The sequence below is a fragment of the Natrix helvetica genome (assembly GCF_964273705.1).
Source record: "Natrix helvetica genome assembly, chromosome: W".
Lineage (NCBI taxonomy): Eukaryota > Metazoa > Chordata > Lepidosauria > Squamata > Natricidae > Natrix > Natrix helvetica.
The window spans coordinates 84,100,696-84,112,072 of record NC_138555.1 but is presented as its reverse complement, the minus strand read 5'-3'; the positions used below and the strand labels follow the sequence as shown (position 1 = coordinate 84,112,072).

Genomic DNA, 11,377 nt, shown 5'->3' with positions numbered 1-11,377 from the left:
ACCTTCTGGGCCATCCCATAATTTTCAAGGGTTGGTGTGGCTTTGCAGCAGGAGGGTCTCTTTCTCTTCCTTTGACTGGGTGTGGTGGTTTGATGGACATCTTCTTGCAGGTCTGAAGGTTAGAATGATCTTCCAGGCTTCTCATGGTGTAGGGGAGGGATGTCCAACCTTGGCCACTTGAAGACTTGTGGACTTCAGTTCCCAGAATTCCCCAGACTTCTGGGAACTGAAGTCCACAAGTGGTTGAAGTTGGATATCCCTAGTGTAGGATGTAAGACTTTGTGAGAAGACACAACTGTTTTTTGGGCAAGACTGGGAAATTTTGGGAGTTGGTCCATAAGTCTTAAAGAGAACAAGATTGGATGCCCATTCTGTAAGATATATGAAATTGTGAGAAGATACAACTGTCTTTTGGGCAAGATTGGCGGATTCTGGGAGTTGAAGTTCACAAGTGGCCAAGTTTGGACACCCCTAGTGTAGAACATATGACTTTGTGAGAAGATACTACTGTCTTTTGGAGAAGGCTGGGGAATTTTGGAAGTTGAAGTCCACAAGTCTTCAAGTGGCCAGAGTTGGACACGCCTGGTGTAGGATATAAGACTTTGTGAGAAGATACAACTGCCTCTTGGGCAAGGATGTGGTCCTTTAGAAGGAAGAGGCACAGGAGTCTCTTGAGATGACTTTAGGTGAATCTATCTTTATAGTTGTGTGTTGTGCTGCCAATCCAGCTACTTGTCAAATAACCATTTGTCTGAAGCGGTGTAGGGTTTCCTGCCTAAGCAGGGGGTTGGACTAGAAGACCTTCAAGGTCCCTTCCACCTCTGTTATTCTATCCTATATACTTGCTGTCTGGTCAACATACTGAGAAGATGTCCACTTTTTTTTTCTTCTGCCTGCCACGGTTGACCTCTTTAAACCTGGAATGTGATGTGTGATATCATATCTTCAGAAGCTTCAAAGAGATGGAGACCCTTGGATGTATGTAGGTAGTCATTTGAACTCAACAGAGACCAAGCAGCTCACCTGATGAGGAAGCTACCTTCTCTAGTATCTCCATGGCTGACCGCTGACAATGGCGAATGCAATTCTAATATATTTGGTCCCCAAATTGAGAAAGTTGGATAGATAGGTGTTTAAGGAAGAGAGCCCTTCCAACTGTGTTGTCCTCAAAAGAAGGTCTAGGGGGGGGTGACATGATAGCAATGTTCCAAAATTTGAGGGGCTGCCCCTCAAAGAAAAGGGAATCAAGCTATTCTCCAAAGCACCAGAAGGCAGGAGAAGAAGCAATGGATGGAAATTCAACAAGGAGCAACTTGGAACTAAGGAGAAACTTCCTGACAGGGAGGACAATTAATGAGTGGAAGGACTTGCCTTCAGAAGTTGTGGTCCAACTCTGGAGGTTTTTTTAGAGGAGACTGGACAACCCTTTCTTTGGAATGGGGTAGGATCTCCTGCTTGAGCAGGGGGTTGGATTAGATGATCTCCAAGTTCTCCCTTCCCACTCTAATTCTTTTATTTTGAGATTTTGCCCTGGATGAGAAGATTATTAGTGAGGACAATGCTTCTTCTCTTGATCTTTCCTTTCGTAGCTTCTGATCCCTCACACCCGCTTCACTCTTCACATCAACACGTTGGCAAGGACCCTCCTGATTGCCAAAGGAGGAGTCTTCGATAAGGTAAGGTGGTCTTCAGTTCATTAGAGGAGATGAGTTTTCAGGGATGTCCATGGGATGTCCAGCTGACAACTGGGGTCCCTTCTTCCTCTTCTCCTTCTAGGCAACTGGCACAGGGTTTGAGGTCTTCATGATGTCCATGGGATGTCCATCTGACAACTGGGGGTCCCTGTTCTTATTCTCCTTCTAGGAAACTGGCATTGGGTTTGAGGTCTTCATGATGTGCATGGGATGTCCATCTGACAACTGGGGCTCCCTCATCATGTTTTCCTTCTCAGCAACTGGCACAGGGTTTGATGTCTTCATGGCGTCCACAGGATGTCTATCTAACAACTGGGGATCCCTCTCCTCCTCCTCCTCCTCCTCCTCCTCCTCCTCCTCCTCCTCCTCCTCCTCCTCCTCCTCCTCCTCCTCCTCCTCCTCCTCCTCCTCCTCCTCCTCCTCCTCCTCCTCCCCGCTTCTCCACTCTGCAAACCCCACTCCCTTCTAGCACTGATGACATGGGATGTCCACCTGACAACTGGGATTCCCTCTTCATGTTTTCATTGTAGGCAACTGGCATTGGGTTTGATGTTTTCATGATGGTCCATGGGATGTCCATCTGACAATTGGGGATCCATCATCATCATCTTCTTCTTCTTCTTCTTCTTCTTCTTCTTCTTCTTCTTCTTCTTCTTCTTCTTCTTCTTCTTCTTCTTCTTCTTCTTCTTCTTCTCCTCCTCCTCCTCCTCCTCCTCCTCCTCCTCCTCCTCCTCCCCCCCTTCTCTACTCTGCAAACCCCACTCCCTTCTAGCACTGACGACATGGGATGTCCACCTGACAACTGGGACTCCCTCTTCATGTTCTCCTTCTAGGCAACTGCCATTGAGTTTGATGTCTTCATGATGTCCATGAGATGTCCACCTGACAAATGGGATTCCCTGTTCTTGTTCTCCTTCTAGGCAATTGGCACTGGGTTTGAGGGTTTGGTCCAGCTGTTGCAGAAGGGGATGGCATCCATCACGTATTCCTCCCTTTGTCTCCCAGAAGACATCAAGGCCCGTGGAATGTCTTCCTTGCCCAACTATCACTACAGAGATGATGGCCTGAAGATCTGGGCAGCTATAGAGAGGTCAGTCCAGGATGATTCTGGGTGGGCTGTTTCCCTGGTCTCTCTGTCTGTCCCTCAGGATAGCTCTGATAATTGAAGCATTATCTTGTTTGAAGGCTCCTGTTGAGGTCCTTTACGTTCAGTTGGAGCTTTCTCTCAACCCATGACTCTGATCTCTTGACTCTTGACTCTTATCCTCACCTCACCTCCTCACATGCATTTGTGGGGGCCCTTGGTGCTCTCTGAGCTTGATGGTTTCCTTGCAAACGTTTCATGACCCAACTAGGTAACATCATCCATGTTTAGAAGAGAGAAAGGTGTGCAGAGTCGAGGAGAAAGAGAAGAGGAAGCGGAAGATGAAACTCCTCCTCCTCCTCCTCCCCCATTCTCATTCTTCCTTTCTACAAACCACACCCCCTTCTAGCACTGATGGCGTTCTCCAGTTGGGTCATAAGACATCTTCAAGAAAACAGCCAAGCTCAGAAAGCACTAAGGACAGTCTACCTTCCTTCTCCTTCTCCTTCTCCTCCTCTTCCCCCCTTCTCTACTCTGCAAACCCCACTCCCTTCTAGCACTGATGACATGGGATGTCCACCTGACAACTGGGATCCCCTCTTCATGTTTTCATTGTAGGCAACTGGCATTGGGTTTGATGTTTTCATGATGTCCATGGGATGTCCATCTGACAATTGGGGATCCCTCCTCCTCCTCCTCTTCTTCTTCTTCTTCTTCTTCTTCTTCTTCTTCTTCTTCTTCTTCTTCTTCTTCTTCTTCTTCTTCTCCTCCTCCTCCTCCTCCTCCTCCTCCTCCTCCTCCTCCTCCTCCTCCTCCCCTCTCCCTCCTCCTCCTCTTTCCTCAATCCAGCTCAGAGAGCACCAAGGACCTCCCGTATTGTTATTTGGGTTAGGATATTGAAGGCTTTGGGAATCCTTGACCTTCGGTAAGCCAAGATGGGAGGATCTTAAGCCATTCCTGCAGAATTCATGTTCCCTCTTTGGTTCTCCTTCTCAGCTTTGTCTCCGGCATGGTTGACTTATATTATAAGGCGGACGATTCCGTCCAGGAAGATCCCGAACTGCAGGGCTGGATCTACGAGATTTTTCAGAAAGGTTTCCTGGCCCAGATGTCTTCTGGTAAGGACCGGTCCTTCCTCGTGAGCCTCTGATAGCAACATGAGCTCTGAGTAACAGATTAAGAGAGTTGGAAAGGACTTTAGAGGTCATCTAGTTCAACCCTCCCCCCCCATGCTCAAGCAGGAGACCCTACATTGTTTCCGACCGAAGTCCAGTCTCTTCTTGAAAGCCTCCAGGGATGAAGCTCTCACAACTTCTGAAGGCAACTTCTGTTCCATGGGTTGATTGCTCTCACTGTCAGAAATTTCCTCCTTGTTTCCAGGTTGAATTTCTCCTTGATCAGTTTCCATCCATTCTTTCTTCTCTGGCCTTCGGGTGCTTTGGAGGATAGCTTGACCCCCTTCCTCCTCTCTGGGGCAGCCCCTCAATTATCGGAAGACTGCTCTCGTGTCTCCCCTGGTCCTTCTCTTCACTAGCCAGGCCCAGTTCCTGCAGCCGTTTGTAGTTGCCCCATTTAGTAAACATCTCACCTGCTTTAGCTGTCTTTGTATACCTTAAGGACGATTGTTCTTATTAATAATTGGTGCGTATTTCTTTTTCCCTTCCCAGGGATCCCTTCTTCATTCAGCACCACGGAAGAAGTCAAAAAATTCCTGACTATGGTGATTTATATCTGCTCAGCTCAGCATGCGGCTGTGAACAGCGGACAGGTAAGAGCACATATAGCTAAATCAATTGGAGTAGAGTTGGAAGGGACCTTGGAGGTCTTCTAGTCCAACCCCTTGCTCAAGCAGGAGACCCTGGACCATTTCAATCAATCAATCAATCAGAATAGAGCTGGAAGGGACCTTGGAGGTCTTCTAGTCCAACTCTTGCTCAAGTAGGAGACCCTGGACCATTTCAATCAATCAATCAGAATAGAGCTGGAAGGGACCTTGGAGGTCTTCTAGTCCAACTCTTGCTCAAGTAGGAGACCCTGGACCATTTCAATCAATCAATCAATCAATCAATCAATCAATCAATCAGAATAGAGCTGGAAGGGACTTTGGAGGTCTTCTAGTCCAACCCCTTGATCAAGCAGGAGACCCTATACCATTTCAATCAATCAATCAATCAATCAATCAATCAATCAGAATGGAGCTGGAAGTCTTCTAGTCCAACCTCTTGCTCAAGCAGGAGACCCTATACCATTTCAATCAATCAATCAATCAATTAATCAGAGTAGAGCTGGAAGGGACCTTGGAGGTCTTCTAATCCAACCCCTTGCTCAAGCAGGAGACCCTCAACCATTTCAGATGTGGCTGTCCAGTCTCTTCTTAAAAACCTCCAGGGATGGAGCACACTCAACGTCTAGTGGCAAGCTGTTCCACTGGTTAATTGTCCTGACTGCCGGGAAATTTCTCCTTATAGATTGGTTCTCTCCTTGATTTGTTTCCTTCCATTGTTTCTTGTCCTGCCTTCTGGTGCTTTGGAGAATAGCTTGACCCCCTCCTCTTCTTTGGGGTAGCCCTTCAAATACTGGAAGACTGTTATCTTGTCCCCCCTAATCCTTCTTTTCTTTAGACTAGGCAAACCCAAATCCTGCCACCGTCCTTCATATGCTCAAGTCTCCAGGCCTTCAAATCATCTTAGTTGCTCTTCTCTGCCCTTTTCCCAAAAGTCTCAACATCTTTTTTTATCATGTGGGGACCAAAACTGGATGCAGGATTCCAGGTGTGGCTTTACTAAGGTTTTACAAAGCGGTACTCATCCTTCCCGTGATTTTGATTCTCTGCCTCTGTTTATACAACCGAGGATCGTATTAGCTATTTTGGCTGCTGCCGCACACGGCTGGCTCACGTTTAAGGGATCGTCCACTAGGACTACAAAGCCCATCTCCCAGTTCCTCTTTTTGAACCCATTCCTTTCCAGAAAAGACTGAAGTGCCACCTGTCAAAAACGGCGTAGGGTCTGCATGGGTGGGGGGGGGGTTGGATTAGATGACCTCCAAGGTCCCTTCCAGCTCTGTTGTTATTCTGTGATTCAGAAATTGTGGGAGCCTCCTCCTTGGAAGCTTTCAAGAAGAGACTGGGCTGCCCTCTGTCAGAGATGGTGTAGGATCTCCTGCTTGGGTATGGGGTGGGGGGGTTGGACTAGATGACCTACAGGGTCCCTTCCAATTCTGTTCATCTGTAATCCGTAATCCTGTTTCCTAACCCATACTCAACAGGCCCCCACTAGGGGGCAGCACTGAACCATAGTTGGTTTATCTTGAAATGCTAAGCCGGGGTCACTCATGTCGAGGGCACCTATGGTGCCCAAGTGCTAAGGCAGGATTTCCCTCAAACCCTCCCTACCTCTCATTATAATCTCCTTCCTTCCTTCCTTCCTTCCTTCCTTCCTTCCTTCCTTCCTTCCTTCCTTCCTTCCTTCCTTCCTTCCTTCCTTCCTCCCTCCCTCCCTCCCTCCCTCCCTCCCTCCCTTCCATATGAAAATGAGATATTGTAGGAAATATTAAAAAGGGCAGAATATTTCCCTTAGAAGGGAGGCAGAAACTCCTTCTCCCCCTACCTTTGTCAATGGGCCATTAAGGCCTGGGCTAGTCTATTCTGCATAACAAAGATCTACCTCCTTCAAGCAGAGCCGTAGGAGGAATCGCCCTTTCATTACATCATCACCCAGCAAGAGTCAACCAAGCTTGGGAATCAGAATTGCCCCTGCATGGCTCCATGGGAGCCTGACAACCAATCAACTCACATTCAAAGCTCAACAGAGGGTCTCTCTCTCTCTCTCTCTCTCTCTCTCTCTCTCTCTCTCTCTCTCTCTCTCTCCCTCCCTCCCTCTCTCTCTCTCTCTCTCTCTCTCTCTCCTCTCTCTAACGCCCAGGACCTCAAACCACATTAAACCTTCTTTCCAAAAATCAATTCCTTCCTTCCTTCTTTTTCCTTCCTTCGTCATTCTCCTTTCTTATTCCTCCCTCCCTCTCTTATCTTCCTCCTTCCTTCCTTCCTTCCTTCCTTTTCTTCTTTTTCCTTCCCTCTTCATTCTCCTTTCTTCTTTGTTCCCCTTCTTTTTCCTTCCTTGCTCTCTTCTCATCTTTCCTTCTTCACTGGCACAGCCACCATGGGGCGGTCCTTCCCTGTTCCCAGGGCAGATCTAAACACCCCGGGGGCCGGATCCGGCCCCCGGGCCATGAGCTCGACATCCCTGATTTAGAGAGTGAAGTTGTAAGACAGGTCCGGCAGTGGGTTAACTCTCGGATTGATGGTTTGCAGTTCGATCTCGGCGCCTGGATGCCGAATTTCCCTCCCTCCATGAGGCAGCCTCCCCCCAGAACCAAGGGCCAGGCGAGTCTGAAGAGCTACAAGGAGACCATTCCAGAAATCAACACGACGGCCACCGTCCTCAGCACCCTGTGGCTTCTCAGTGCCCCGACAGGAGACACGGTGAGTGACCCTACTGATCTCAAGATGACATTGGCCTGAAAATGGCAAGGCCCACCTCCGTGGCGCTTCATGGACATTGGGTTGAGGTCCAGAGTGGTGGAACCCCTTGCTAAGGACTCTTACGGCCTCCAGGTAGTGTCCTGTGACCCGCCAGCGGTCAACAGAGCTGGAAGCAGATTCAGACAGTGAGTTTTGGTGGCTCAAGGAAAGAACTTCATTAGGTGAATAATTTCTTCTTCTTCTTCTTCTTCTTCTTCTTCTTCTTCTTCTTCTTCTTCTTCTTCTTCTTCTTCTCCTCCTCCTCCTCCTCCTCCTCCTCCTCCTCCTCCTCCTCCTCCTCCTCCTCCTCCTCCGTCCCTTTTCCTTTCCTGCCTCCTTCTTCTCCATCTCTTCTTACCCTTCTCCTCCTCATCTATCTTCTCCTTCAACTCTCCTTCTCTGTCTACTTTTCCTTCTCCTTGTCTATCTTCTCCTTTTCTTCCCCTCCTTCCACTCCTCACCTGTCTTCTCCCTTCTGCTTTCCCTTCTTCTTTTTCTCCTCCTCCTCCATCTATCTCCTTTTCCTTCTCTGTTTCCTCCATTCCCTCTTCCTTTCTTTCTCTTTCTCCTCCTGCTCCTGCTCCTGCTCCTCCTCCTCCTCCTCCATCTCCATTCATCTCCTTTTTCTCCTCTTCCTCATTCTTCCCCTATCTCCTTTTCCTCCTCCCCCATCCCTTCTTTTCTTTTTCTTCCTCCTTCTCCATTCCCTCCATTTCCTTCTCAAACTCCTTCTTCTTTTTCTCCTCCTCCTTCTCCATTTCTTCTTCCTTTTCCTTCTATTCCTCCATCCCATCTCCTTTTCCTTCTCCCTCTCCTCCCTCTCCATCCTTTCTTTTCTTTTTCATCTTCTTTCTCCTCCATCCCTCCTTCTTCTCCTTTTCCCTTCCTTCCCTCCTCCTCGTCTCCTCCTCCTTTTTCTTCCTCCTTCTCCTCCTCCTCCTTCATACCATCTCCTTTTCCTTCTCCATCTCTTCCCTCTCCGTCCTTTTTTCTTTTCTTTTTCATCTTCTTTCTCCCCATCCCTCCTTCTTCTCCTTTTCCCTCCCTTCCCTTCCTTCCCTCCTCCTCCTTGTCTCCTCCTCCTCCTTTTTCTTCCTCCTTCTCCTCCTCCTCCTCCATACCATCTCCTTTTCCTTCTCTATCTCTTCTCTCTCCATCCTTTCTTCTTTTCTTTTTCACCTTCCTCCTCCTCCTCCTCCTCCTCCTCCATCCCTTCTCCTTTCCCTTTCCCTTCTCCTCCTCCTTCCTTCCTCCTCCTCCAGATTCACTTGGGTCAGTACCCCCACCGTCATTTCACCGAGAGGGCCCCCCTCAACCTCATCGCAGCCTTCCAAGCCCAACTGCGCAAGATTTCCAAGGAAATTAAGGAGAGGAATACATCCCTCGCCAAGAAGAAGCGTCTCACCGACCTGGAAGCTCCCGTTCTCATCGCTTACAAATACCTTGATCCCGCTGAGATAGAGAACAGTGTCAGCATTTGAACGGAAGGCTTAAATGGTCCCCTTCTCTGGAAGAATTTAAGCCACCCGAATATTAGCAAGCAGGATGCTTCAGGTTTCTACATTGTGTTAATGGATACAAAAATGTGTTAGAAAGATGTCTATATGGAGATTCTCTGTCATCCAGGTCAAAGTTGTCCCAAAGATGATTTTTTTCCCCCCAAGAGGCAATTGGACTTTCTGGATTGTTTTTCTTTGAAGAGGTTTCGCTTCTCATCCAAGAAGCTTCTTCAGTTCTGCAGAACTGATCTCCTTGGCTCTAAAGAACGGAAGACAATCTTTATCAAATGTTTTATAGGTGGCACTTCCTACCAGCAAGATTGGCAGAGATGTTTAAGGATATGTCTGTTAAGTGTTGGAAATGTAATCAGATATCAGGTCCATACTGTCACATGTGGTGGACATGCCCAAAGGCAAAAGAAAATTGGACAAAAACACACAGTTGAAAATAAAAATAGTTAAGCAACAATCGTTAAGCCAGAAATATTTTTGTTGGGTATTGTACCAGAAAAATATAATAAAGGGAATACATATTTAATTTTACGTGCGTTCACTGCAGCTGGAATTGTGTTTGCACAACAATGGACAAATAAAGAGATCCCTACAGATGAAAATGTTATAAAAATATTAGAATGTGCAAAAATGAATAGACTAACATTCAAAATTAAGAAGGAAGAAACTGAATGCTTTTTAACGTGGGATTTGTTTTATCAATGGCTAACTGGCAGAAACAGTTAAGTTAGAAACTTAAAAGCATAAGGAAATGGTTAATAACATTGAAGATTTCCTAAATTAGATAAGCGAATATTATTATCACGATAACAATATCATAATAATATTACGGTTATTATTAACGTCATGAATATTATTGTTACTATTCTTATTGCCGTTTTTAAAAACAACTGTACTCAGACAGCGCACTGTTTATATAGACATTGAATTTTTATGTTTAACATTATATGAAGAATTATATATATATATAAAAAAAGAACTGAAGAATCTTCTGGGATGAAAAGCGAAACCTCTTTAAAAAAGAACCTCCAGAAAATCCAGTTGGGGGTTAAGGAAGATGCAAGCGAAAATTAATTAAATTGTAAGAGCTGGTCAAAAGTGTAAGATGGAGGCAGTCCTGGATTTACGACCTCAATCGAGGCCCAAATTCCCTTTGCTAAGCAAGACGGTTAAGTGGTATTGCCCCGTTTTACCACCTTTCTTGCCGCCCTTGTTAAGTGAATCACTGCCGTCGTTAAGTCAGTCACAGGGTTGTTAAGTGAATCTGGGGTCCCCCGTTGATTTGGCCTGTCAGAAGGTCGCAAACAGGGATCACCAGATGCCGGGACCTCTCATAATTATGACCATATGGCCACAGGAAGACTGCGGCGGTCGTAAGGGTGAAAATCGATCACAATTCACTTTTTTTTCAGGCTGGCAACTTTTGAACGGTCACTCAATGAATGGCCGTAAGTCGAGAATATGGCGGTTTGCACGATGCCAGGAAAGCGGACTTATTATTATTGTCTTCGGGTTTCTCTCTTTCTTTTTACCCTCTTTCTTTTTTCAATAGTTTATTTGTGCATTTTCATGAGCCAATTTTTTAAATTGTTTTTTCCCTCTACATCTTGCAATCACCACATTAACCTTGTTATGTCATCATACCCGCATATATCAATCTTATATCGCTTCTATATTTATATAAATTCATCTACAGTTCTATACATTTCTCTATTGCTTCTCGGCTGAATTAACTTTATTCCTGTTATGCAACCATTTATACCCGTTATCCCAAATTTCATAGTATTCAGTCTCTTCTTTGTCTTCTAATCTTAATGTTAGCTTGTCCATTTCTGCAGAGTCTAGAATTTTCTGAATCAGGAATTCATCTGGGGAGGATATTACTTTGTTTCCAGCATTGGGCAAACGTTATTCTAGCTGTAGTCAGAAGATGTATTAGTATGTATTTAATTTTCTTTCTGTACTTCCCCTTGGTTATTCCCAGCGGAAAGAGTTCTGTCTTGTTTTCTATTTGTTCCTCTGTAATTTGTTGTATCCATTTCCAAATTTTCATCCAATATTTGTGAGTTTTTGGACAGCTCCACCATATGTGATAGAAAGTCCCTTGTGGTGTTTTTTTTTTTTTTTTGAACTTCCAGCAGGTAGGATTCATGTTTGGATACATTTTGGCCAATATTTGTGCATTTTCATTTAACATACAATGCAATAGCAGAGTTGGAAGGGACCTTGGAGGTCTTCTAGTCCAACCCCCTGCCTAGGCAGGAAACCCTATACCATTTCAGGCAAATGGCTATCCAACATCTTCTTAAAGACTTCCAGTGTTGGGGCATTCACAACTTCTGGAGGCAACTTTTGTTCCACTGATTAATTGTTCTCACTGTCAGGAAGTTTCTCCTCAGTTCTAAGTTGCTTCTCTCCTGGATTAGTTTCCACCCATTGCTTCTTGTCCTGCCCTCGGGTGCCTTGGAGAATAGTTTGACTCCCTCTTCTTTGTGGCAGCCCCTGAGATATTGGAAGACTGCTATCCTGTCTCCCCTAGACCTTCTTTCTATTAAACTAGACATAC

The 11,377-nt window shown here is 45.9% G+C and overlaps 1 protein-coding gene across 1 annotated transcript in view; it reads left to right on the top strand.

The window, feature by feature from the left end:
• The window catches only part of LOC309400884 (polyunsaturated fatty acid lipoxygenase ALOX15B-like), a 19,061-nt gene extending 10,173 nt beyond the window's left edge, over positions 1-8,888 (top strand). Inside the window, exons 9-14 of the mRNA XM_081969604.1 lie at positions 1,590-1,676; positions 2,615-2,784; positions 3,775-3,896; positions 4,446-4,546; positions 7,091-7,261; positions 8,563-8,888. Coding sequence (XP_081825730.1) covers positions 1,590-1,676; positions 2,615-2,784; positions 3,775-3,896; positions 4,446-4,546; positions 7,091-7,261; positions 8,563-8,781 — 870 coding nt within the window. The 3' untranslated portion in view covers positions 8,782-8,888. The remainder of the gene's footprint in view (positions 1-1,589; positions 1,677-2,614; positions 2,785-3,774; positions 3,897-4,445; positions 4,547-7,090; positions 7,262-8,562) is intronic.
• The last annotated feature ends 2,489 nt before the right edge of the window (positions 8,889-11,377 follow it).